Source organism: Peromyscus californicus, unplaced genomic scaffold (assembly GCF_007827085.1).
Source record: "Peromyscus californicus insignis strain IS unplaced genomic scaffold, ASM782708v3 Scaffold_17__1_contigs__length_78620276, whole genome shotgun sequence".
Taxonomy (NCBI): domain Eukaryota; kingdom Metazoa; phylum Chordata; class Mammalia; order Rodentia; family Cricetidae; genus Peromyscus; species Peromyscus californicus.
The window spans coordinates 78,529,587-78,556,392 of NW_026294469.1; the positions used below are offsets into that span (position 1 = coordinate 78,529,587).

Consider the following 26,806-nt stretch of genomic DNA (forward strand, 5'->3'; position numbering starts at 1 on the left):
AATAATTTTTAGATGCAGCTAAATTAATTTTCATCACATTTTATGCCATCTGCAAAGTATTCTGGAAGTATTTGCTTACCAGATGACATAGTTAGAACCCAGTGAGCCATTTGCATTGAATGGACAGATCTTTGACTTATTGTTGGTCAGGAAGTATATCCTTCCACAAGCAATTCTTACTGATTTAAATGTGATTTTTCAAAAAGGAAATATTTATGTCTTGCCAAGGTGTAGAGAATATCAGTGTTTATAATTATATTTATAATATGTTTGTGTGTATCTCTTTTGAAGAACATTTGTCAAGATCAATTAATCTATATTGGCTTTAAAGTTCTAGGGACTTTTTTATTAGCTTGACAAATATAGTGGTAATTATATATAGCTTTAAGTTAAAACAGGATAGTTTGTTGTGTAAAATGATGCCTCAAAATATTTGTGTAAATGCACAGAATTAGGAATAATCTTTGTTAAAGTTTGTGATGCTTATATGTAATTTCCATTGTATTTTCGTATTGCGATTGCATATTCTCTTCATTTACTTTGTGAATAAATATATTTTGAAATGGTTTTATTGGAGGTGAGTGCTAGTGGGATGCACTTGACTCCCCTGTGACTTCAGGTAGCTTTATATTTATCAGTCACAAGTTCATGTTTCTTTAACCCTAAGAAGGAATTCTCCTGATGTAAAGGTGCTGTTGGAGTAGGGGAGATTTCATGACTCAATTCTAGAGTTGCATCACTTGTTAATTATGAAGGATTGAAGCAGAGACTAGGGAGAGTGATGCAATGACCTTAAGAACTGTGTGTTTTGAAAGTGTTTGCTTTTGCAAAATAGGTTCTATTCATTTTGTAAGTTTTTAAGACTGAACGTATGCTAATCTATACCATTTTAAAAGAAGAAAGCATTTATTCCTTTCTTAACTGTGTTTTATAAGTGATATGTTTTATGGTAACCTTTAGGGCAATTCATTTATTCATTTGTTTTTGAAAATGGCTATAATAAATCTTGTAGAATTATTTTCTTTTTGTACTAGAGTAACTATTGCTTCATTCAATTTTTTTAAATAAATAGTAATAATATAAATTGGAAGCTTGAGGCTTTGACCTCCATAGAGTACTTAAGAAGTATGTAACATTTAAATTGACACATTTTATATAAATAATAACTCTTGTTGACTCCTAGATACTGTTTCATGATCTGTTTCTGTAAATAATGCTTTTGAAAAGGAAAGATTTCTGAGTAAATTGTCTTGCTTTTAGCCAAGGACTGTAAATGGGTGATTATCCTGTGTCTCACTAATCAAAAATACTACTGATGGTATCTAAAGAAATGTATTTGGAACTGGCAGATTTAATTCTGGGTACTACATAAAGTATTACTATGTACTACACAAACACCATAGGCTGAAATTTTACTTGGGTGTGTTTGGGATATAGTGCAGATAATTGTTAACACATTAAACATCATCAGCTATCACATAAATTGGAATGAATTGTGCATTGTCTTTAGTTCAGACCCATTTGTTTTGTTTTCAAATAGGGCTCTGATTCGGCCACTTCCAAGTCAACAAATGTTCGACCATGTACGGAAGAGGCATCGTGTATTTTTTGTTTATATTGGCGGAGAATCACCCTTGAAAGTATGAAATTATCCTTTTCTTCCACATAAACAGACATAGTGTAATTTTATTTGGTGTACAGCTATGATTTTGTAAAAACTTTAAAGCAAAATATTTTAGCTTATCTAAGTACTTTTTCACAATGAAAATACTTTATTTGATGATCTGCCTTACTAAATTTGCCATTATGAAATTGAAGTGAATAAAAAATTTGGGTAAATATTGCCTGCCTTAGTAATTTTTATGGTACTAACCAGGTTATTTAATTTTAATACTTTTAAACACCTTAAGTGAAAGAACGGAAACTGCAGTGAAATGTTACCTTTTTAAAGCAAAACACTGTGCCTAAGTTTGCTTAATGTATGTGTTTATGCATACCTTCTCTACTATCATCACCATCATCATTGTTCATCATTGTTAATCTGTTAATAACCTGAATTGACTGTGTTATAACTCAACTCTTTAAGGGGAGGATAGGAACACTTAGTTGATATGATTGTTTGCCTTCACAACAGTATATTTAGTTTGTTTATATTTTCTCCTTTCACTGAAAGGTGACATGGTAGGAAATTCTTACACTGCTTGTAAATAGCTTTGATTGTTAAATGAGAACCAAATTTTGGTCTTTGATATTCAAGATGTCTTTTTTCTGTTTGTATTATCATAGGAGAAATACATAGATGCTGCTTCAGAATTAATTGTATATACATACTTCTTTTCTGCCTCAGAAGATGTGGTTCCTGAGGTAATATTTAATATCTGGTTTAATGACAAAAATTCACTCTTAAGAATTACTGGCTGGGCGGTGGTGGTGCACGCCTTTAATCCCAGCACTCGGGAGGCAAAGGCAGGCGGATCTCTGTGAGTTCGAGGCCAGCCTGGTCTACAAAGCGAGTTCCAGGAAAGGCACAAAACTACACAGAGAAACCCTGTCTCGAAAAACCAAAAAAAAAAAAAAAAGAATTACTGTTTGATTTTATGTGCCTGGTTTATTCATAATGTTGTATGAAAAGAGAGAAATTTTTACTATTGTCAGACTATTTATAATTCATGAGCTAATACATCCATGATCTTGGCATATAGAGACTGCAGTTATCACATTACTGACTTTTTTCTCTGTGAAATAATACTGGTGAGCAGTGAAATACACCAAACTCCAAAGGTGCTTATAAGTAGTAAGTTATGTGTATGCTGCAAATGCAGTCTTCTTCTGACCCCTCGGACCCAGTGGTAAATAAATATTACAGAAACAAGTTTCCATCAATGCTACCAAAGTAAATGGAAAATATGAGTGTTGGGATTTGTAGGGGTGGACAACAGTTCTGCATTTTTTGATCCAAAAAAATAAAGACAGGAAGAAAAGAAGGGAGGGAAGGAGGTCTGAGTAGAAAATATGTGAACTGAAACCTGCCTGATGTGAAAGAGCCTCACACAATTCTATGAACAGAATGTATCAGAAACAAGGAAGACATCATACAGATGCCCAAGACAAGAGAATGCCTTGCCTATTTGAGAAACAGCACAGTAGCAAGTGCTCGTATAGTACTGTGAGAAGGGGATAGAAACATGCAGAAGACAGTTCCTGTCTTGTACATCATAGTATGTTTAATAAGGTTGAAGTTCATTTGAAAATACTAAGAGCACAATGAATTAAACAAGTGTGTGAAAGTAGGTCCAGAGATCAGTTGACCTTTGAGCTTGGGAGTCAATAACAAAGCAGGGGAATATGAAATAACTTATAGAGTGTTCACCTATTGTGCATTGCTTCTCAAACTTCCTAATGCTACAACCCTTTAATACAGTTCCCCATGTTGTCGTGACCCCCAACCATAACATTATTTTCATTGCTGCTTCATAACTAGTTTTGCTACTGTTATGAATTGTAATAGGAATATCTAAAATGCACGATATCTGATATACTACCCCTGTGGAAGGGTAGTTTGACCCCGAAGGAGTAACAACCTACAGGTTAAGAACCACAGCTCTAATACATATCTAGGTTCTTTTAATGGGAATTCTGAAATGATTTCAGTTTGTTGAAGAACCTCTATTTTTGCCAATCTAAATCTACTCCAGTTTACCTATTATTCCAGTTATAAGACATGTTATTTTTCAGAGAAGATTGTGCTAATATCCTTAATTTGCCATTTCTCCTTTTTAAATCTAAGTATTGATGTTTATATTTCACAGTCAGACCCTTTCATTTTAGTGTTCAGGTATATGATTTTTGACGAATGCAAATAGTTGTGTAACCAATACATCTTTGAAGCTGTAGAATTAGCTGGGCAGGATATTATACACCTGAAGATAGAGGCAGGAGCTCAAGGCCAGCCTGGGCTACATGAGACTTTGTATTTATAAAACAACAACAACAAAAACTAAAAAGATAGATAACAGACCTAGCACCCCCTGCAATGTGATAGTGAACGTCAAGGAATGTAGGAGACAGATGGATATGGAACTGGATTCTCTGCTGCAAGTTCTGCGAGGAAGGGCTACTTTGTTGCTTTGAAAGGGAAAAACCTGAAAGTAGAACCTTTTATATCATTTTTGTGGATGAGTTGCTAAGAACAGGTGGATCTAGTTAAGGTTGAGCTTTTTCACTACCTAAGGTAGTTCTTTTCATGATATTGTTTAATTTTTAGTTATAATGTATCAAGAACATTTACCATATTGCCTCTGTGCTGATGTACCTGGATCCCTTTATTTATTGTTATTTTCATGTTTCATGTGTTCATGAGTAATTGCTTAGCCAAATTATTTGTCTTCTGATAGTCATAATTTTACTCTTGAAATAAATGCAAAATAGAAGGAGATACTTTTAGGTGATTCCTTATGAATGACAAATGTGTTTAAAAAGCAGTTTAGAGAATTGTTCTTTCCTATGTCACTCATAATTACCCTGTGAGGTAGATGTCATAGACTTTGTTTTTCTAGAATGAGGCAGTCGACTCCCTAGATAAAGTGGCTGCATATCACATAACTAGTGTGGAACGACATCCTTAGGTAGACTGTTGAAGTGTTGGTCCTGCTGTTCTGTGTTCCAGAACTCTCCATCTTTCCCTACCCAGCATGCTATCTGTGGTCTTTTAGAAACTCTGAAGAGTAGTCTTTGTTTTTTCTCATGTTTTTTGGTCAAACAGGATGCTTCCAGGGAGATACCTGAAAATATTCGGATAGAAAAGTTGGCTGAACTTAAGATTGTACTCTATTTAGTCTTTTGTTGTTGTCTGTATGTGTTTCCGAGTTTTTTTCAGTGCTTTTGAAGTTGTAGGTACTAATTGTATTGTTAGTGTTGAAACAAACTTCTGGTGTTTTTCTGCAGTATGTGACACTGAAAGAGATGCCCGCTGTGCTTGTTTTCAAAGACGACACTTATTTTGTTTATGATGGTAAGTTCCAAAGTTTTAACACATATAAGCCTTTTGTAATTACATTGTTACACGGAGGTCTTTATAGAAGATTTTATAAGTGCTGCCAGTGTCGTAGTTCCCTGTGGTAAATGATCTTTTTAACCTTTCAGTAGTTTTTCCATCAGTGTGCTTTCATCTTCAGTTGCTTCCAATGATATTGTGTGTTGTGAAATTATTTGCCAGTTTAAGATATAAGCTGTATGTGATTTCTGTGCATTAAAGTGTTCAGAATTAATTTTAAGAGGATAGTTAACATTTCACCACACACAGATAAAATAAAACATCCTCAGCAGAATGAAACTCTATACTCTCTCTAAGTATTTTCCCCCTCTGACTGAAAGCACTTCCTTGAAGTGAATACTTCATTTCAGCTAAATTGTATTGTGATATCACTCATACATCATAAAAAGAATGGCATAATAGAACTCTGGTACTCACAGTAATATCGAATGGCTAACCGGACCTACTGCAGTTGCTTCGGGTTTGTTTCTTTTTGAAGCATTTCAGAGCAAATCATAAAGGCATTTTGTCACTGTTTCATTATTCTTCTTTTTGAAAATGTGGGCTACGTTGTTTTAGGTAGCCACTTGGTTATTCTACCACAGAAGACAGCTTTTTTATTGCTTCAGTAAAAGATTATTATTTTGATTATTGTGCTGAGAAAACTAAGCACCTCTATTTTTTTACTATGTTTAATTAAACTAACTTTAATTTCTTGATATATAATTATCACTTCTGTCCATGCAGTTAACCATGCTGTAGGTGTACTGTGTTAACCTACTTAATGTTGCATTGTTATTTTATCCTTTAAAGAATTTATGCAGTGGATAGTATGGCAGATACATGAATGTCCTACATCACTAGAACGTTAGATAAGGAAATTTATACAGTGAAATAGTAAGTCAGTTCATAGACTCATTCATTCAGGGGTTAGTTATTTAATGTTTACAGTTATCTCCAAGCAATCAAATGTTTGCCATCAAAGGAACATGAGAGGAACTTGCACACATAAAAATAGGGAAAAAGAGCCAGGCGTGGTAGTGCACGCCTTTAATCCCAGCACTGGGAGGCAGAGCCAGGTCGATCTTTGTGATTTCAAGGCTAGTCTGATTACTGAGCAAAATCCAGTACAGGCACCAAAACTACACAGAGAAACACTGTCTCAAGAACAACCCCCCCCCAAAAAAAAAAATAGGAGAAAAGAAATAACCCATATCTGTGTCTTTACCTTCCTTCTTTTTGATGACAGAATAGCTGCTAGAAGTACTCAGTATGTACTTGACCATTGTTACTATTTTATATATTTTTAAAGTAGAGTGTTTTGTTTTTTTTCTCCCAAGTTAAAATGCTTAACAGTATCTAAATTCAGCCTTCAAATCTCTTACTCTAGTCCTGCTAAGAAGTCCCTAGCTCAGACAGCTTCCTTTTTTACTTTCTTGGAAATACAAAAAAATAAAACAAAACAAAACAAAACTTGTCGTATCTGTTTAGATTTTATATATTCTTTGTACCTGCCTGAGAAAGTTCCCTTCCTTTCACCTTGCTTCCTGCTTCAGTTGTCTTTTGTGCTTGAGACAGAAATAGTAGGTGTGGTTTCTGCGGGTGTTGTATATGTCCAGCTTTGCTGACATTTCACAGACAGTATTTTGAACCTGTCTGAAGCCTTCACATGGCCAACAGGTCCCATAATAGCTCAGATGTTTATTCTGCTACTGATTATTTATGAATCTGGAAGCATTAGGATGCTACAGGAACAGTTTTTCTGAAGAGATTTAAGTTTATTACATTGTGCAGTCTTTAGGAAATTTGCTCTGGGCATGGAATTAAGATCCTTGCCCAGTAATCAACTTGTAGTTTTAGGTTCAGTTTTCTAATTTCTAAATTCAGCTCTATAAATACTTTCAAATTGGCATCTATTCTATAGGTTTGATTGCTTAAAAATGGTTTGTTTAGCTATATTAAGTGACAGGAAAAGCACACCTTTCAGTCGATGGGTACAATATAATCAAAACACACTGATAGGCGTTTAAAGACCTATACTTGTTGTTGTTTGCTTTTTTTTTTTTTTTTTTCTGAGACAGGGTTTCTCCCTGTAGTTTTGGTGCCTGTCTTGAATCTTACTTTGTAGACCAGGCTGGCCTCGAACTCACAGATATCTGCAGGGCTCTGCCTCCTGAGTGCTGGGGTTAAAGGCACGTGCTACCACCGTCCGGCAAAGACCTATACTTTTAATGGTTTCTTCATGCCATTATCGTGTTTCCAAAAGTATTTCAGAACTCTATTTAATCAGGATGTGATATTTCCCCAAAACATGGTATTTCCTGTCAGCCTAGAAAAAGATGTATTTGATGTTGAAATAAAGCTCATGAACTGTGTTTTATGTTTGTGTTTAAGTTGTACATATGAGAAACAATTGTAAACTAAGATAAAAATCTAAGAAACAGGAGCAAAGAAATTACAGTACGTATTACCTACAATGATAGGAGCCAGGTAACACCTTTACCAGGCTGTCATTGTAGGAGAATGTAACTCTCAGTGTGTAACTATCTTTCCAACTTCATTTTTAAATGAATATTCAGGCTATAATAACTGTTCATATAGTAGTATATGTAGTATAAGTTATTTTTAAATTTATAAATGGACTTTTTTAACATATAAAATATTCAGTTTTGACTTAGGGCATTTTAATTATTTCTTTTATTTGAATTATTTTTTGCTAATTTTATTGGTACTATAGTAAATAATTGCATTAATTGTGTTCTACATCTGATTGAGTAGAATAAACTACCTAAGAACCAGCTTAAGGTTTTAAAATTATGATACTGTATTAGATATTTTATTCACATTTCTGGAACGAGACATTACAGCTATCTTGTACTCTGGTGTATTTCATTTGCTTTGTTTTCAAGAGTATGAAGATGGTGATCTGTCCGCATGGATCAGCAGGGAGAGGTTTCAGAACTATCTTACTATGGATGGCTTCCTGTTGTATGAACTTGGAGACACAGGTAACAAGCATATGGCCATTCCTATTTCATTACAGATTTTTTTCTTTGATTCAGTACTTAATTACTGGTTCTTTTAAAAGCTGCATTTATTAATTAACATAGACTTATGTTTATTACTTCTGCTTTTTAAGAATTAAGACTTACATATCCATACCACGTATATAAATATATGTGCTTCATATGAGGATCAGTGTAGCCAAAGAAAGGGTTTTTCTAATAGCTAATGGTGATGAGGAAGACAAGGATCCTGGATGATTGAGGAATGTGGGGGAAAAAACAAAACAAAACATGAAGCTACAAGTTAAAATGAAGCTTTTTTTTACATTCTTCTAAGATCTTTACTTGTAAGTAGGAATCTATCATATTGTTCATTTCTTAAGATCATATGATAGAAAATTACAAATAAAACAAGAAAGTAAATAGAAAGTAAATATATATAAATAGAAAGTTCAAAACTTCTAGGACACTTACTTTTTTAGGAGAAACTATTGTGTAAATTTAGACCCAATTTTAAGTGAAATATCTATTTATTGTTACCACATGTATTTCCTCTCACAGTTTCATGGTCATGGGATAGAAGTGCAGCTATAGAGAAGAGGCATTTGAAAGTTAAATTAACACAGAATAAAAACTAAGGATGAAATATTTCAAGAAATGAAATAATCCTTATAGACTGATGTTTTCAACAAAAAGAAAACAGTGAGTTGAGATTGTATAGATGTATTATTTTTAAAGATGTGTTATGTAGGGCAAGATTAGGAAAAGCAGCAAAATAACATAGAATGCTATGTTTTGTTTGCTTAATCCTACGTTTGTGTTCCTGCCCTTGTGAAATAATGCTCCAGTATGTTTAGGTGTATAAGTTCATTCAATTTTCCTCATAACTCTGAAAAACTGTTGCTTTCCTAAAATAAATGGGCCTTTCTGGAAGTTAAGGTACTTAGCTAGTAAACAGTGGTGCCTCATCTGTGTTCTCCCAGGGCTTAGTGTAGTGCTGAGAAAATAACACCTTCAACCCACATCAGCACCACCAGAGCACCACTGTTCTATTATTACATCATTCTACCCTCCTGAACATTATCAGTATGCATATGGAGTACTGTTTCACTTATGCCTCAGAAACAGTGTTTCACTAAATTTGATGCTATACGTCATTACTGGTGAATGGTGATCCATTGTAATGGATGTAATAGAGGAAATGGCCACACAAAAGCATCTCCTTTGTGTTATAAACAATTGCTTTTTTAGCACCACAATTTTTATTAAATTTTTTAAAATCAACATCTTTATGGTACAGCTTTCAACAAAATACTGTACCAGTCTGTGGGTCACATAAAACAATTTGAATAGAGAAATTACTACAAATTTATTATTATTTACCTCCTAGAGGAAATTTATCATTTTAACTGACTAATTCATTGGTCCAGGCTACAAGCAACGTACCATAATATATTGGCTTAATTTTGTGTAACATGTAAAGGATGATTGGAATTAAAGTCTAGAAACATATTCTTATAGTTCCCAGTTACAGCAGAAGTAATATTTGACAAGCATATGTAATGTGAGTTATATCATTCTCAATTCCAGGAAATGAAACATATTATTCTTAATTTTAGGAAAGCTTGTGGCCATTGCAGTTATTGATGAGAAAAACACATCACTTGAACATACCAGGTATGGTTGCTTTGAAACGATTTAAGCTTCGAATGTCATCCAGATCTTGTTTTGCTTGTAGCACTTAGATAAGGGCTAAGGATAATGGGATAATTAAACTTTTTAACTGAAGAGGAGAAATATTTATGTATTTGTTCTTCTACAGATTAAAGTCAGTTATTCAGGAAGTTGCTAGAGATTTCAGAGACCACTTCCATAGGTATGTACCTGTGTTCTAAAAGGTTGTCTTTGTATAACTTGGTGTTACAATGAAGTAAATCTAAAACAGATAAATTGAGTATCCCTAATCTCTAAAATTTAAATCTGAAATCTGAGATGCTCTAAGGTCTAAGTGAAGGGCTGTGACATGACACTAAGTAGAAAATCCACAGCTTCCTTCACATGATAGTGGTCAGAGCACAAAATCACTTTTAAAGAATGTGCAAATGTTCCAAACCATGAAAATTTGGAGAAATATGAAGCACTTCTGGCCCCAGGCTTTTAGAAAAGAGAGTCCTTCTCACACTTAGAAAGGTGAATCAAGAATTGCAGTGAATAGCCAGGTGGTGATGGTGAATGTCTTTAATCTCAGCACTTGGGAGGCAGAGGCAGGCGTGTCTTAGTGAGTTCAAGGCCAGCCTGGTCTGCAAAGCGAGTTCCAGGACAGCCAGGATTGTTATACAGAGAAGCCATCTCTCGATAAAAGCAAACAAACAAACGAAAAAGAGTTGCAGTAAATGACCTGGAGCTTCAGGTCAGCATGAGAATAAATCCATGTCACATCTTACAAGTTAGAGAAGATGCATCCAGTCATTTATAATTTATTCCATTCATGCTTCCTGAGGGTGTTTGACATGTGTTTTAGGGTAGGAAAATATGCCCATAGACTTAACAAATTTGAAACAATTCTAATGAACAGTCACATGGCAGGTAGATATTCAAATTAGTGGAATATAACAATTTACTTAGGAATGAGAATTTTTGCTGTATTCCAGATTTTTGTGTTTGTTGGCTGCCATTAAAAACAATAGGAACTTACAGGATTCAGTATTTTCTTCATATTTCAAATCTACTGAAAGTTCATTGTGCAGCATGGTACATGGTAGCTGACCTCTTCTGAGCGATCCTATTTCATGGTATATTAGCTTTCCTTAAATCCATTTTACTTGGAGCACGTTTTCTACCTGCCTTTTAAACATGTAAAATGAGGTGAAATGTCGCAGTTTGTTGCCACTGCTCATGTACTTGTTTATAAAACCCGGTAGCACACACTATGTACATATCAGGGATTTCCATGTTCAGTATTGAAAGTTTATGTGCTTACCAAGGTCATGTTCGTGTTGTATACATTTTTTTTTTAATCTAGTTTTGTGTTCTTTCTCTTCTCTCTGTTGTTGATGGTGTCGGATAGAGATTTTCAGTTTGGCCATATGAATGGAAATGACTACATAAACACATTGCTGATGGAGTAAGTAAAGTGTTAATGGTTTTACTAGCAGTTTTTTTCTTTGATATTTCTGATTTTGAGAGATGGGGAAAGATTTAATTAGCTGGGAAAGAGATACCCAAAAAAACCACAAAAAACAAAAACACATCATTTTCTGATGTCTTATTTTAGTTTATAAATCCTTTTATTTTGAATTTATTGAGATTCAATTTTATTCTTTACTATAGAAGATTATCTACCACTTTAACATGATAACTTAGAGTGTCCTTAAATCATTCTACAACATATATATTTGTGGTTTTTTATAATTCCTACTTTAATAATTTTAATACGGAATTATGGGCTGGTAAGGTTGTTCACTAGGTAGAGGCAATTGCATACAAGTCTGGCAGCTTGAGTTTGATCCCAGTATACCACAAGGTGGCAGGAAAGACCCCATTCCTGAGTTGTTGGCTGACTTCCACATTTCTTAACACATAGTTTAATCAGATAGTAGAAAATCTGAGCTCAAATTAGAATCAGGAGAACATAATTAGCTTAAGTTGCTACATTTGAAGGGTATGTTAGTTTTTTTGTCTCTGACAAATACCTGAGGGAAAGATTTTAAAGGAGGTAAGATTTATCTTGGCTCTGGTTTATAAGTCTCAATGTTGGTGGGCTCCATTGCTTTCAGTCTAAAGGAGGCAGAGCATCATGGCAGCAGGAGTATGTGGCTGGTACTCCTCACTTTAGATGAATAAGAAGCAAAAGATGAGGAAGAGAAAAGGAGACCAAGCATCAAGAGCGTGTTTCCAGTGACTTGGTCCATCCAGCTAGGCTTAGCTGTTGAAGATTCTGCTACCTACCAAGATAATATCACCAGTTGGGGACCAAGGCTTCCACACATGAACCTCAGGCCATTTTATAGTCAAGCTATAATAACAGGTCTTTATGTGCTAAGATATGGCTTGCTTTGATGAATTTTTAAGTATATTGGAAAATACATGTATCCTCTTGTTGGATAGAGTGGCAAGAGACTACAGAGAATTCATAGTAGTGTTTATTCAACATGTTTTTATATGTTAACTCAACATATACAAGGTACCATGTGAATATTTAGCTTGAATTTTCTCATTTAATTGTTTAGCAAGTTAGGTACTATTTATGAGGAGAAAAAAAACTTTAAGCTAAATTACTTGACTGACATCCTGTAATGTTAAGAAAAAGCTCCATATTCAAACACATTGTGACTCCAGAGACCATCCTCTTGCCTGTGTAAGTTTTTGAGTGCCATCTGAGGTAGGGTAAATGTTATTAGTGTTTTGTATAATACTGTGCAGAAATTTATACTTTCTATTTTATTTTAATATAAATATATTTGTTTTTATATTATATACATGTATAATAATTTATAATATAAATATATTTATATATAATTATATTTAATCACTGTTGCTCAGGTGTTGATTATTAGAATATTTTCATACATTCTTGGTTAGTAGTAAATTTGATGGAAAATTCGAAAGGTTAAGGTAGACCACAGGGATAAAGATATTAAAAATCTCTTTTCCTCCTTAACTATAGTTACTAAGATGTAAATGATAATTAGGGTATTTATTATTATTGTACTTAACATAAATTTTTGTTCTTTTTTTTTTAGTGAATTGACAGTCCCAACCATAGTTGTACTGAATACTTCAAATCAACAGTACTTTTTACTAGATAGACATATTAAGGATGCCAGTGACATGGTCCAGTTCATTAACAGCATTTTGGATGGTACAATACCAGTAAGTAGTTCAGATCCATTTCAGAGGGATGAAGGGGAGGAGACTGAAGAAAAGTTAGCAGATCTTTACCTTTGATCCTGAGAAAAATAGGTATTTGAAAAATTGCCTGGAGAGAAGAGAGAATCAGCTTCCACCCACTGCATCCTCCTGTCTCATTCACCTAGTCTGTTAGCACATTCTTCTGTGGCAGAGGGTCATAGGTGCAAATGTCCTTCAAAGAGTTATCTGGAATACCTTGCTTGTCACAGTAATGGGAAAGGTGCTTGGCCTCTAGGGTTAGATTGGAGATATTAAGAGGTATTTGATGTGGAATAATGCTTTTTAGAGAATTTTCATGGCACGTAACACCCTTTTTGGTCAGTTGAATTAAGGATAACTGAAGTAAGTTACCAGAAATAGCAATTTTTTTAAAAAAGCTGTGAAAAACATTAGTTTTCTAAGCATTCAAGAAATGTATTGAGAATCATAGCTCCAGCAAAGAGTTCTAAAAATACTCATGTGAAAGAATTGTTATAAAGACTACGTGATCTTAATTTTCTTTATTGTTCTCTTTGTTACTGTAAATCCTATTGAGGTATTTCTCAAACTAGGTTGCAACTCATAACAGTCATGAAACCTTGCTCAGGTAGAGATCAGGTATCAATAGCACACATCTTAATTAGTTGAAAAAATTCAGGAAGGGTCTTATTTATTGTTTTCTTATTTTTTTTCAGTTTTACACAAACTTTGAAAAGCCAACATGCGTACCTACCTTGGTTTGAAGCCAATAAGTTGGGGAAACTCTCTTAGTCATATAGTAGCGATATGATATATGTAGAAATGATATTTTCATTGAATGAAACTCATTTGTAGTAGTGAGAGCCCTTCTGTTTGTGATTTAGTGAAACCTGATGAGACTTTTATAACAGAAATTGCATTGGTCCTGTAGCTTAGGAATTCAAAGAATGGGCAAGACTTCTGGGATGACTAGATGCCAGGGTTTGATTTCCTCAAGAACTCTCTTGGCTTCTCAGCACTCCCTGTTGAGCTCCATCTGCAGGAGGATGTCCGTACTTTGTAGGAAAGTCTTCTGCCACAGTGTGGCTAAGCAGCCCAAGAAATTCAAGGCTTGTACAAGCCTGGGGAGGGTGGGCCAGCGTCCCAAGCCACAAGGATCATGAGTAAGGGAAGATGAGTTTTTAGGGTGTGTTAGCATAAGATAGGAATATAGGACATGAGGGGGGTGTAAATATTTAACATGAATTTAGGAGGTGATGTGTGTAATATTTTGTAAGTCAACTTTATGACTTCCAGTTACATGATTGTGTAACATAAAATGGAGTACTAGTATGTGCATAACATATTTTATTCTTATTAAATTGAAGGCCCAAGGAGGTGATAGCATTTTGCAGAGATTGAAAAGAATAGTATTTGATGCCAAATCTACAATTGTGGTAAGTTCTGACAGTTAATTTAGTATCCTTGATAACTAAAAAATTGGGGGCTTCTCAGTCACCTCTCTCTTTCTTTCCACTTGTCTTCCTTTCTTTTGTACTTTCTTTCTTTAAATGGCAGACTTAATTGTAGAATTAAAATGTAACAGTAATTCTCTAACAATGTCTTCCTTCATTTATTTATTCATCCCAGCTGTCTTGCTAACTGCTCATGTCATTTTTCATTTGTTGAGGCCTAGGCCACCATGAAAATGTAGCTAGCCTTCTTTATTGATAAGGAGTAAAATTGAGTAATCTGAATTATCCCATACCTAGCATCCTTCTGTTTTTTCAGTCACATTTGGCTCCTTTTTATTTTGTCTGCCAGCTGCCCTCATTTTCATCCAGGTCCACAGTCCCTCTCACCAGTCTTCAATCTGCTCTTCATATTACTGCACAATGTCACAACAGCCATCAGTTCTGAGCACTTTCTTTTTCCAGTGATATACATCAGAAGACCCCATCCATCTGAAATACTTTCCTTACTGGCTTTTATATATTGCTGAGGCTTTCTAGGGATCATTGCTGGTGGTCACATGTTACCTCTGCCTCTTTCTCACTCATTTTTAAATTTCCACCTCTTACTCTGTGCATCAATCCAAAAATGATCTTTTTGTTCTCTAGACTCTTCTTAAGAATAACAGACCTAATCCATGAAATATGTCTTAGTGGTAAACCCGATTCAGTAATTTTTTTTTTTTTTTTCTGAGAGCTGAGGAAATAGCACATAACATAAAAGAAACTAGTAAGTTAATGTGGCTTTACTAGCAACCAGATGACTCATATATTAAAATACATATAGGACTATAAATAGATGGCTCTGCAGTTAAGAGCTGGTGCCTTTTACAGAGGACCCAAATTCAGTTCCCAGCTCACAGAGTAACTCCAGCTACAGAGGATCTGATACCTCTGGCCTCTAGGCACCACCAATACACACAGACACACACACAAATTAAATAAAATCTTAAAAAAAAAAAAAAACTATAAAAGCATGTATATAAACTCTTTATTGGAAAGCAACTTCCTAGAATTCAGACATAGACAGTAATCATCTAAGAGATCATAGGTAATGTGAGAAAAAGAAGGGTCTTCATTAAGTACTTAATCCATTTGGTTCCTTTTCATTTTCCCATAGCCAGTTCTACACACAAGCACACTCACATGTGCGCGTATGAGCATAGAGTTTAGAGTCTTTAACATGGTAGGTATTGCTCAGGTATTGACATGTATTCATTGAAACTAAGTTCAGTAGCAGTGAGTGGAAATCTATTGTGGCATTATATTTACATCATGCTTTTTATGTCAGAATTCTGTTCAAGTACAACTGACTTCTCTCCCCAGTCTATATTCAAGAGCTCTCCGCTTATGGGCTGCTTTCTCTTCGGCCTGCCACTTGGTGTCATCAGCATCATGTGCTATGGAATCTACACAGCTGACACAGATGGAGGCTACATAGAAGAGCGGTATGAAGTGTCCAAAAGTGAGATGGAAAACCAGGAGCAGATAGAGGAGAGCAAAGAGCAGCAGTCCATCCATGGAGGATCTCTAGTGCCTACTGTGCAAGAGCCCAAGGATGTATTAGAAAAGAAGAAAGACTGAGACTTCACAGATAAAAAATATTTGATAGGATTTCAGGTTATAAAGAATATTTATTGAATTTAGAGATTTAATCATGATCTATTTACAAAAGAGAACATGTTATTTGTATTTTGCTAATAAGAACTGCATGAATTAAAGTAATCCTTCCATAAGTGGGAAGATATTTGGAACAGAGAGATGAAGAGTTTGTACAAAACCAAGCCAGATCATTGTGTCAGTTTACCTTGCAGATGCCCATTTTGTGCACACTCCTCTATGTGCATGTTCTATGACAAAGTTAAAAACTTGGACATAATATTATCTTGACCATTGGGGTGGAAGATATGTGGTTTTGCAGAGAGAAATAGTACTTTCACCTACCATATCAATTCTCCTATATTTTGGATAAAATTTATATGAACAAATTAAGTCTTTAAAATTTAGATGTTTTAAGAGTAACTGGTAACTTTTTCCATGTATCAAATTTCAGATTCTGAGTTTAAAAATTGTGTGGTTTTTATATAGCATAGTGATTTTATTTTACTAGTTGTTTTTAAAGGAGAAATGTTACTTTTTTACTTATACTCAGTTGCATTATTATGATATTGGCTTATGGTCCCATGAAGTGAGGGAAGAATCTTGTAATTGGCCTTTACAAAATGACCAGGATATTCGGGGAGTGGTGGCTTCAGTTCCTGTCTTATGCTGCTCAGCAGGGCACACTGTCCATCACTATAGGAAAGAGAGGCCCTGTTAGTACACCTCACTTTTAGCCAAAGCAGCCTAGTATTTTTTTTGTTTTATTTTTATTTTATAACTTGACATTGCTTCTAAAATTTCTATTAATTAAGAATATTTTCAGAAGTAACATAAATCATGTTTTTTATGATATATAAACTAATAATTTAAAATTTACTGCCACACCTCTTGTGGGAGGCCATGACATGTCAGTGATATAATTAGCATGTTAAACTCAGATGTCATGAACAAAGGGAGAGATCCATGTTTCCCTTCTCTAGCCTCTCAGCGTTTCCTCCATGACAGTCATGACCTCTCATCTTTCATCAGAATGCAGTCATGTCTAAGAGTGGGTATTTTGTGATAACATGTTTACGACACATTAATTTGTTAATTTTGAGGCCTTCATTTTAGCTAATTTCAGAATTTTTATTAAGTAACGTTTAAGTGGCTGTTGTTTGAATAGTTTAGGGTTTATTGAAAGGATCCACTGAGCATTTGTAAACATGGTTTCACTTCTAACACTGATGTTACTTAAGCTTCTGCTTTGGTTACCAGGGGAGCTTCTGGTTTCTGAACTGAAACTTGTGTATCTGTAGAGTCAGGGAATTGTTAGTCATAGTTTGTGTCTAGGTGTGCTTTTTATATTTAAAAAAATACCCGTTTTTTATATTTAATCACCTATTGTTAACTTAATTGATAATGGTATAAATATACAGTCACAGGGAATTTCAGAAAATAAAAGAATATTTTCAAATGGAAACTGGAGATAAGCACTGTTAATAGTTGCTGTGACAGGTAAACTCCTCCAAAGAATAAAGAAGACTCTTTGGGAAGGTTCATGATAGTTGTCCCAATGGTCAAGTCTTTGCAGGAGGAAAGACCTGAAGTGCATATAGATGCCTCATTTATGATACTGTATGGTAAGAAGAGAGATCTGAGTAAATAGGAAGTACCACTAATATATTTTAATATTGTTCATCACTATCAAATGTTATGTATATTTTTTCTTATCAATCAAAACTTGTAAATAAGTTCTCAGTAGGAAAAAAGGTAAAGCACAGCTTTGCATCAGGAAACAGAAGTGCAGAGGTATTTTTTGGTTTTTGAGGTTGGGGCTTGCAATACTTTCCTTTATGAATGAGTGCTTTGGTTTTCTGTTGTGAAACAACTATATGCTGATTCTCATTCAATTTGTACTTTTAAAATGTGTTCATTGGGAAAAACAAAATGTGTAAGTGGTTTGTAAGTGAATAGTTTTATTTCTTTTTGTATTAAACTACTTTTTGCTTCTTGAGGAGATTTTTATTTGCATTGTCATGTTGTTCACATAACAAAATTTAAAGTTTGTTCATTCATGTGCTTTTTGATATGTTATCATTCTGTTTGCTTATCAGGAGAACATACTTTAGAATCAGGGCAGCTCTCTTCATAATCTAGGAAAATATTGATCCTCTAATTCAATGGTAAGTCCCATGGTTAAATACCAACAACAGAATCCTTTCAGGAAATTGGAATTCCACCCTTTCTTTCATGTGTAAAGTTCTGATTTCTGCAATTCAAAAATTTAGCTCTTTGGTGCTGAAACATTTAAGTGTACTCCAGAGATTGTTCATGCTTAGTCCAGCATCCTCAGCATCTCTTTCTGAAAGCCTTCTTCATCGTGTACATAGATATTTTCATACCTTCTATTGTTTGAAGCGTGTTTGAGATTTATTAGATATACATGTTTTGTTTTCTTCCTCACTCTAAGGACTCCTGGAACATGGTTTAGAAATGCCAAATGAGTAAAGGTGATGGAAAGGACTCTTGAAGAGCTGAAGCAACTGTGTCTGTTGTTTCTGTTTAGTCAATTTTATTGCCCGTGATGTTTTTAATATTTTGACTTGGTAGCTCTTGATTTTAAAATAATATTTTCATCAGTGTTTTCTGATGAAATGGACAGGGAAAAAAAAATCACTCAACTATTCTTATGCAGAAATTGTTAAACCAGTTTGAGATGTTTAGATTTAAGTGGAGAGACTGAGTTTGCCATTTTATCTTTACAAATATATATTTTTTCTGACTGTTTCTGAATCCCAAGAATAAGCAAAATGATAATAATTTTATAGTTTGGACTAAGCTATAAAGGTTTTTGGAAGTCTGTATTACTACTAACTTGTTGAATTGTGATACTCTGCCTTATGGCATCAATTGCAAACCTTTGTTTTTCTAAAATAAATAATTAAAAATATGATTGCATAATTGCTACCTTTAATATTTATTTTTTTCAGAAGTTAGCAACATGACTAATTCTCTATACAAAATCAGAAGCTACAACTAATATTTCATGAAATATTTTTCTTTTATTAAAACAGTTTATTAATAATTACAGAAATACAATTTTAGATTTTAAGCAGTCCTAGAGGTGAATTGTAGCTTAATTTCTTATAGACTTAATCCCTAACACCCATTTTTCTAGTGTATTTTGATTTTATAAAGGCTGTTTTTTTTTTTTTAATATTTTTTTTTCTCCAAAAGGATGCCTCAACTTTCCTACAAAGCTTAAAGTTAGAACTGGATTTGAATTTTGAATTACTAAATTACAATCCTGGACACAATACTATCCTGACCTCTCGTTTTCATTATCAATGAACAGAGAATTTAAAGCCTTTGGGGTGGGGGTCACTATATTTGATTTTTAATTATTTTTGCATTGAATGGAAAGCATATATTATAAAAACATAAATTTTATGCTGTTAATTTTTAAATTTCTTGCACCAAAGAGATGTGTTTTCATGGAGTGATCAGAATAAGAATAACAAGTGAGTCCAAAACATGAGCTTGCACTAATTTACAAGTTATGAGCAGAGACAGCCTACTGAGCTATGTGTGAGGGGGGTGCCCTGTGTCGGGGTAGGGGACACTACCTGTATGGGATGCTGGTCTCACTTCATGGTTCTTTTTCTTGCTCTACCCTTATGGGATTAGGAAAGCCAATTAACCTCTCCCACTTCTGAATTACCTGTGATTTGAGAATAATGCTACCTTTCTCTAGTTTATGAAGGTTAAATTGACCTGTGACTGGCATATAGCCACAACTCAAAAAATTTAATTGACGTTTCACTTTATTTAGAATTCTATCATTGGTGTGGAAAAAAAATTCATTGTAATGTGAAGTCCTGATACTTTTAACTTTTTTTGGCTAGTTTTCTACAATTGTTGAATTCTAGAACTTTATATAGTGATAGAAAATATTTTAATATTGAAATTAAAATTAAATACAAGTATTTAGGTTTAGTCACCTGTGAAAATCCTCTGACTTTTGTACTTTTTAGATGAAAATGATCACACACAAGAAGGTGTAACTGGTCAGTAAAGTTATTGATTAATATATGTGCATATCTTACTTATATTTCTGTGTGATTTAGGCAGAGTTAGATGTAGGTGTGTCACTGGAGGTGGGTTTTGAGGTTTCAAAAGCTGCCTGTGGATTAGGATGTAGCTCTCAGGTGTTTCTCTAGCATCATGCCTGCCTGCCTGCCACCATGCTCCCCATCATGATGATGATGTGTTCTGGAGCTGTAAGCAAGCCCCTGATTAAATGTTGTTATAAGAATAGAGTTGAAAACGGAAAAAAAAAACAAAACAAAAAAACCCTGGCCGGGCGGTGGTGGCGCACGCCTTTAATCCCAGCACTCGGGAGGCAGAGCCAGGTGGATCTCTGTGAGTTCGAGGCCAGCCTGGGCTACCAAGCGAGTCCCAGGAAAGGCGCAAAGCTACACAGAGAAACCCTGTCTCGAAAAACGGAAAAAACAAAACAAAACAAAACAAGAATAGAGTTGGTTGTGGTGTTTCAGCACAGTAATAATAACCTAAGACAGTCTTGTTCTGCCTCTACCTGGAAGACTACTTTGGACAGGTGATCTGGGGAAGCAGGTTGAGAACAGAGCTGATTTCCACACTGGAATGCAAGCATTTGGGGGGGGGGGGGCGCTTGTGTTTGTGTGTGTGTGTGTGTAACATTGAATTGCTTTAGAAGAAAACTTGCTGAAATGATATTTTCCTGTCTTCTTGGAATGTTAAGATAATAGTTTGCTATGTCAGAGTGGAAGGAAGCAAGTAATCTAAATTAGAGTAGGGATTAATGTCAAAAGTAAGGGGGGAGGAGCTTAGTCCTACTTGACTTGATATACCATGCTTTGTTGACACCCGTGGGCGTCCTGCCGCTTTCTGAAGAGAAACGGGGGGGGGGGGGGGGGGGGGGGGGGGGGGAGGCGTGGCACAGGGGAAGCAGGTCAAGGAACGGAAGGAGGGGGGAGGGAAAATTGGGGTCAGAATGTAAAATAAATGAAAAAATAAATAAAAAGAAAAAATGTACTAAAAAAAGTGAGGACTGGAGAGATGGCCATTGACCACTCTTCCAGAATATCCAGGTTCAGTTCCCAACACTCACGTGGTTGCTCACAACATTTTGTAACTCAACTTCCAGAGGATCTTGTAAGGGGAATTCTGTCATTGGTCTCATAGCCAATTGTCAGTAGTGGCTTGGCCCAAAAGGCGGATTTTTTATTGGAGGGTGCATGACCTGAATCTCCGAATAAAAAGCTGGGGCGGGGTGAAGCACACTCTTGGAAAGTGGAGGAGTTGGCAGTGAGCCATGGGAGGAAAACATGGCTTGGTTAGATTCCCCATCTTCTTTGGAAGTGACAGAGAGCTGGACCCCTAGCGGGAACAGCTAGTAACACGTTCTGGATTCCTCACTTGACTTGTAGTTTTCTGCACAGATTTTGCCTATTAATAAAAGATAGTGCATTTTCCCATGACTTCTTTACCTGGCGTCCAGCGGCTGCCTATACCCACCCACGCAGCCTGCCAACCCAGTCCCCAGGGACGGGCCTCGATCTTAGCGCTCCTTGCTCCAGGGCCCAGAGCTCCTGAGGTGGTTGGGGGCTTGTAGCCAAAAAACGCAGGTGCATTCTCAGTCAGGCACAACCTCTCTGCAATCCAGCAGAGGCAACTGCCTTCCCAGGGCGAACACCGTGCTTTGCAGTTCTGCCTCCTCTGACAAGGACTCTTGGTCCGCCGCTGCCATCCCAGATAGGTTCTGCTTGGCGTGCTCAGGTGCTGCCCCCCCCCCCCCCCAAGCAGCCCACAGTTCACTAAGGCAGGCTCCCCATCTTGTCACCTTGAGCATTTGCACTCTGTGCCACCACCCTTGGCCCTTGCGATCCCCAGCCGACAACCGAGTAATTCCAGTGCATGCTTCTTGTATAATATTAGAGGGGCCTACCTTAATATTATACATCCCAGGGACTCAGGAGAGAAACTAAGAATGGTGAGGACTATTTTCTGGAAACTAGAATCTCAGCACACCGAGCTCTTTAGTTCATTCACTTTAGTTTCCATTTACTTTAATTCATCCTTCAGTCTCTAGCTTTACAGTTATATACTCAACAGTCACAATCCTCCCTTCCAGCCAGGTCACCTGGCCTGAATTCCTGTGTGGTCAAAAAGGCAAGTAAGAGTTTTCTCAGGTAGTGATTTTCAGGCTTCCAGGGTCAAAGGGAGGAGGGGGTGATAAGAATCACCTAGAGGGGCAATAATTGTTAGTTATTTGCAACCCAAAGAGGAAGTGACTAATGAATTAACTAAAGGCTAAATTCGGGTAATATCTAAGAAGAGGGATATTATGTACTCAACTATAATCGTAAATGTGATTGGTAGAAAATGTTAAGAATCTATAAGTTGCTAGGTCAATGGGAGAAAATAAAACTGCCTTCTTTTTTTCCTGTGACTCCTATCTGTCCAAGTTATCTCCCATTTTTCTGCAGGGTTGGGGAAAATGTGCTTGGTCGCTAGGCAACCTGTGTATAGCTGGATGACTCTGGTGATAGTTAAAGGGAGATCTGGAACTAGAGGAAAGATTTAGGAAAGGAGGTAGTTAAGCTTAATTGGTACATCTGCCAGGCCTTCTCAAACGGGTAGTCTGGACGCTTAAGTCTGTTCTAGAGAGTACAGAGCTTTCTTTGATAAGGTACTTTATCTGGGGATGGACCTGGCCAGATGCTGCCAATGATAATAACTACAGGGAGGCTTGAACTGAGGTTCTGGCTGTGCATAGTTGTCAGCACAGAAGGTTATCTAAATATTCCTAGAAGTGGTTAGGTAAGGAGTTAGAGGTCTATAAAGTTAGTAAGGCTGTAAGAAAGGAGGGTCCTAGCTAAATTGTGTAAAGCTATTACTTAAGGTCCACCTGATCTAGGCGGTGTCTCCTTGTGGAATTTACCTTATATCAGGAGACTAACATGTTGTAGTCTGGACTGTTATTTCTGTTAGTCCTTGAATGTGGCTAAGGGAGATACCTGATTCTGGTGCTGAAAGGGGAGAAATGGATGGGCTGGGGGGGAAAGAAGCCTTTCCTGAGGCTGTTCTCCAAATACCTTGAATGTATATGTCCAGAGAGTGATCAGTCCACGCTGTTAGCCCTTCTTAGGGAAAAATCAATTGGGAAAACTATGAAGGCACATGACTTTCATAACAGAAGACAACTAATATATATATCAAGCTAAGTAACGCCAAACGCTCTTGGAATTTGGCTTCCTCTGAAGGAATTCCTTGATCCCTTCAGGTAGTGACTTTGCCATAACCAGCTGAGTTCTTATAATATTTTCCTGCAGCCCATAGCACATGCTCCTCACTCAAGCCTGCTCTTCAGTCTGGGCACTTATAGACACCAGGTGTCTTCACACAGAAGAGCTGGGCTAATTCCAGTCCCTGAACATTCGCTTGGCGGGCAGAGCCTGAGCTGCTTTGGTGCAGCACCTGCTCCACCTGCTGGTCAAACATCTAGAAGGACTATTTTTAGTATTGACAGATTAATGATACCTAGGCCGTTGAATATAAAAATATTAACTTTCCATTTTACCCCCAATTACTGATTATCAAGAATATCAGTAGATAAAACAATCACTAGCTATTTTGATTGAATTAAAAAGCTTCACCTGAAGTGAGAAACACTAACTTAGAGATGTATAGAAAACCTGTTAAGTTAGAACATGGTCAAATGTTCCCAAAGAAAAGCTTTTTGGTTAGAGTCTAAATGTTCATCAAATTATGAGTCCTGGGATAGCAAAAGTACTACTGGATTTATGAGATTCTTTAGAATGTAGACAAACCCATATATCAACCACTTCCTGCTACCCAAGCTAGCACTTGGAGATGGAGGCAGGAAGAAAAACAGTTGGAAGGCAATCTAGGGCATATAGTAAGATCTAGGACAACCAAAGCTACATTAAAGTCTTTATCACAAAATAAAACTACAAAAAGGGAAATTAAAAAAAACTTTTATCAAGCTTTAATATGCAAGAGTCTACAAAATGCCTTCTTTCTCTGTTGAGAAATTTCAGTATCATTCTCCCATATGATCCACCATATCTATTACCTATCTATCTACCTATCTATCCATCTATTTATCTATCTATCTATCTATCTATCTATCTATTTATCTATCTTCTATCTATCTACCTGTCAACTGTCTATCTACCTACCTATCTGTCTCTCTCCATGTGTGTGTGTGTGTGTGTGTGTGTGTGTGTGTGTGTGTGTGTGTATTTCTTTCAGAATATATGATCATGCTAGAGTAAAGGAAAAGGTGACATTGAGAGAGTTGTTTGTTGGAGCCCACAACTTGAAAATACAGGATAGACACCATTAAAGTATTTTTATTATTTCTTCATAGACATGTAATAGGTTGGTATTTCTGACACAATAGTAAAGTGAAGGCACTGATTGTATATCTCTGAACATTCCTGAGATGAGGGAGTCATGCTAGATCAAGACTCACATGCATATATAACAGTATTATAGTACTTTTTACTGTTGCTTTCAGGATTTTCTATTTGAGTGCTGATTTGCCTATAAAACTAAAATCTTTCTCATTAAAATTGACTATATTAGAACTATTGTGAGGTTAATGATGAAGACTAGCCTTCACCTTTACTCTATCTACCATAAGGTGAAACTAAGAAATATTCCTTACTCCCTGACTAAATATTATCAACTTCACATATCTAAACTTTGTTACCACTGAGAAATTTTCTTCATAAAGAGAAGAAATGATTTAGTGTATTTGGAAGGAAATAACCATTTTATAGAGGAAAGAACTGTTTTAAGAATGCAGACATGACTGTATTTACATGTTTGAGGGATGTAGATTTGAATACTCACCATCATAAGTCTGCTAACAATACAGGAAGATAGATATACTCAGAATAAAAAATGACAATAAGGACAATTTTATGAAATTCCTTAGTTAAAGAATTATAGCTTGGAAGATGGTGATGACCACTAAAGTTATAATCATAACTAACAAATTACTTAGATCTTATAGGAGTGCAAATATAAGGTGTCTATGTTCAGCCTTCAAATCTTACCTGGAGCTCATGGTTGGTCAGATACTTGTTTGGAAAAATTCTTGTACCTCTGCAGCATAATTTCCCTCTGAAAAGTTAACTTTCTTATTAGGGTTCATATTTCTTTTATGTTGACAAACCTAAAAGTTTTCTAGAACTCATCTCTTTCTCCACAATGAAGTTGTCTTGCCTGACACCTACAAAGCATCTGCTGCTCTTGATATTAATTAGTATAATATCTATCCTCATTATCAGCCACAATATCTATTAAGATTAGAAGTATGAAATTTTAAGAATATGTAGAGGATCCTGTGGAGGGTCCAAAACAGCTTGACCACACAGCTGCCATGACAGACTTGGAGGCCCAGACACAGCTTCCATGACAGGCTTACTGGAAGGCAACACCTGGATCCAGGAAAATCAATAAGCTGACATCACCCAGGGATCCACCTAGGGATGGGCCAACATCTAAGGAGAAAAACCTGACATCCCAAACATTCCAACCATCAGGTAAGATTAGATAAGATCACCAGATGTCCCTGAGGCTAGCACATACCTATTTTACTTTTAGAAATACCCCTAGACAAATGTCAGCCAATCAGGGTCCTGAACCCTAAAAATCCCCTCATCCCAACCTCTGCTATGATAAAAACCCTATCTGCCTGAGCTTGGGGCTCTCTTTTCTTACCACTGTGTCACACAGAGAGAGAGGCCAAGCTTGAGTTTGTAATAAAGGCTCTTTGCTTTTACATATGGGATTTGGTCTCAGTGATGGTCTTTTGGGAGTCCCTGCAATCTGGGCATAACAGATCCCTAACTGAAGGAGTAGAAGTTGATGTGAGCTCTGATTTTGAGTGGCACATTTCAATGTCCCTTCAAACCTCAGTCATTATGGTAAACCCACCCACAACAATGATGATATTCATTTAAGGAAAGTTAAAATCAGTCTTCTTAAAGCTAAACTGTGGAATTTATTATCTACTCACATAATGATCCTTCTTGAAGGCTAATCTTTCAAAGTAACTGATCAGCTGGAACCTCTAGCTAACTCCTGCTTGATACAGAAAACCTCATTCCTCTCTCCAAATCCCACCCTCTCAGAGATCCTCCAACAAAGAAAGGGTTCCAAAAAGTCCAGTTCTGAATTCTTAGTGGCTGTAGCAGCTCCTCTCCTGATGTTGCCAGTAGCCCAAGACCCCACCTAAAGCATTCAACTTTTGATCATACTTGGGCACAAACCCAGCTTATGGTGGACATGTCATCATCCCTTGCCTACAGGGTACATAAACTCCCTGCTTCAATTCAGGTGTGTGATTTCTCCTGCCTCAATCACTGGGGCTGGAGAACTCACACAGGGTTGCTTTGCTCAAATATACCTGTTCTTTTAGTTTTTCAATTTGGCTTACTCTGGCTTTGTGTATTGACAGAGAAATCTATTATCATGCTACAGAAAACCTATTATCTTAGTACTGAAAACCTAGAAGGAACTGAGCCTTCCTGCTGAGTAGACCCAATTCCCCCTCCCTGTAGGGGGCCACTCATCTCCCTTTATCTCTCTCTCTGCCAGATGTGATAATTTTTGACTTGGGGAAAGTCACCCATTTCCCAGCCACCACTTACAGAGGTGCCAGGTACCTCTTCTGGGTTAAGACCTCTTCTGGGTCAAAGACCTCTGGGATCCCCTTGTAGGGAAAAAGGGCTGGCTAGAGAAACCCA

At 36.2% G+C, this 26,806-nt stretch overlaps 1 protein-coding gene across 1 annotated transcript in view; it reads left to right on the plus strand.

Annotated features, from left to right (window-relative positions):
- The window catches only part of Tmx3 (thioredoxin related transmembrane protein 3), a 32,881-nt gene extending 14,884 nt beyond the window's left edge, over nt 1-17,997 (plus strand). Inside the window, exons 7-16 of the mRNA XM_052742741.1 lie at nt 1,541-1,640; nt 2,287-2,364; nt 4,945-5,011; nt 7,942-8,040; nt 9,657-9,714; nt 9,860-9,913; nt 11,105-11,161; nt 12,780-12,909; nt 14,274-14,342; nt 15,723-17,997. Coding sequence (XP_052598701.1) covers nt 1,541-1,640; nt 2,287-2,364; nt 4,945-5,011; nt 7,942-8,040; nt 9,657-9,714; nt 9,860-9,913; nt 11,105-11,161; nt 12,780-12,909; nt 14,274-14,342; nt 15,723-15,980 — 970 coding nt within the window. The 3' untranslated portion in view covers nt 15,981-17,997. The remainder of the gene's footprint in view (nt 1-1,540; nt 1,641-2,286; nt 2,365-4,944; nt 5,012-7,941; nt 8,041-9,656; nt 9,715-9,859; nt 9,914-11,104; nt 11,162-12,779; nt 12,910-14,273; nt 14,343-15,722) is intronic.
- The last annotated feature ends 8,809 nt before the right edge of the window (nt 17,998-26,806 follow it).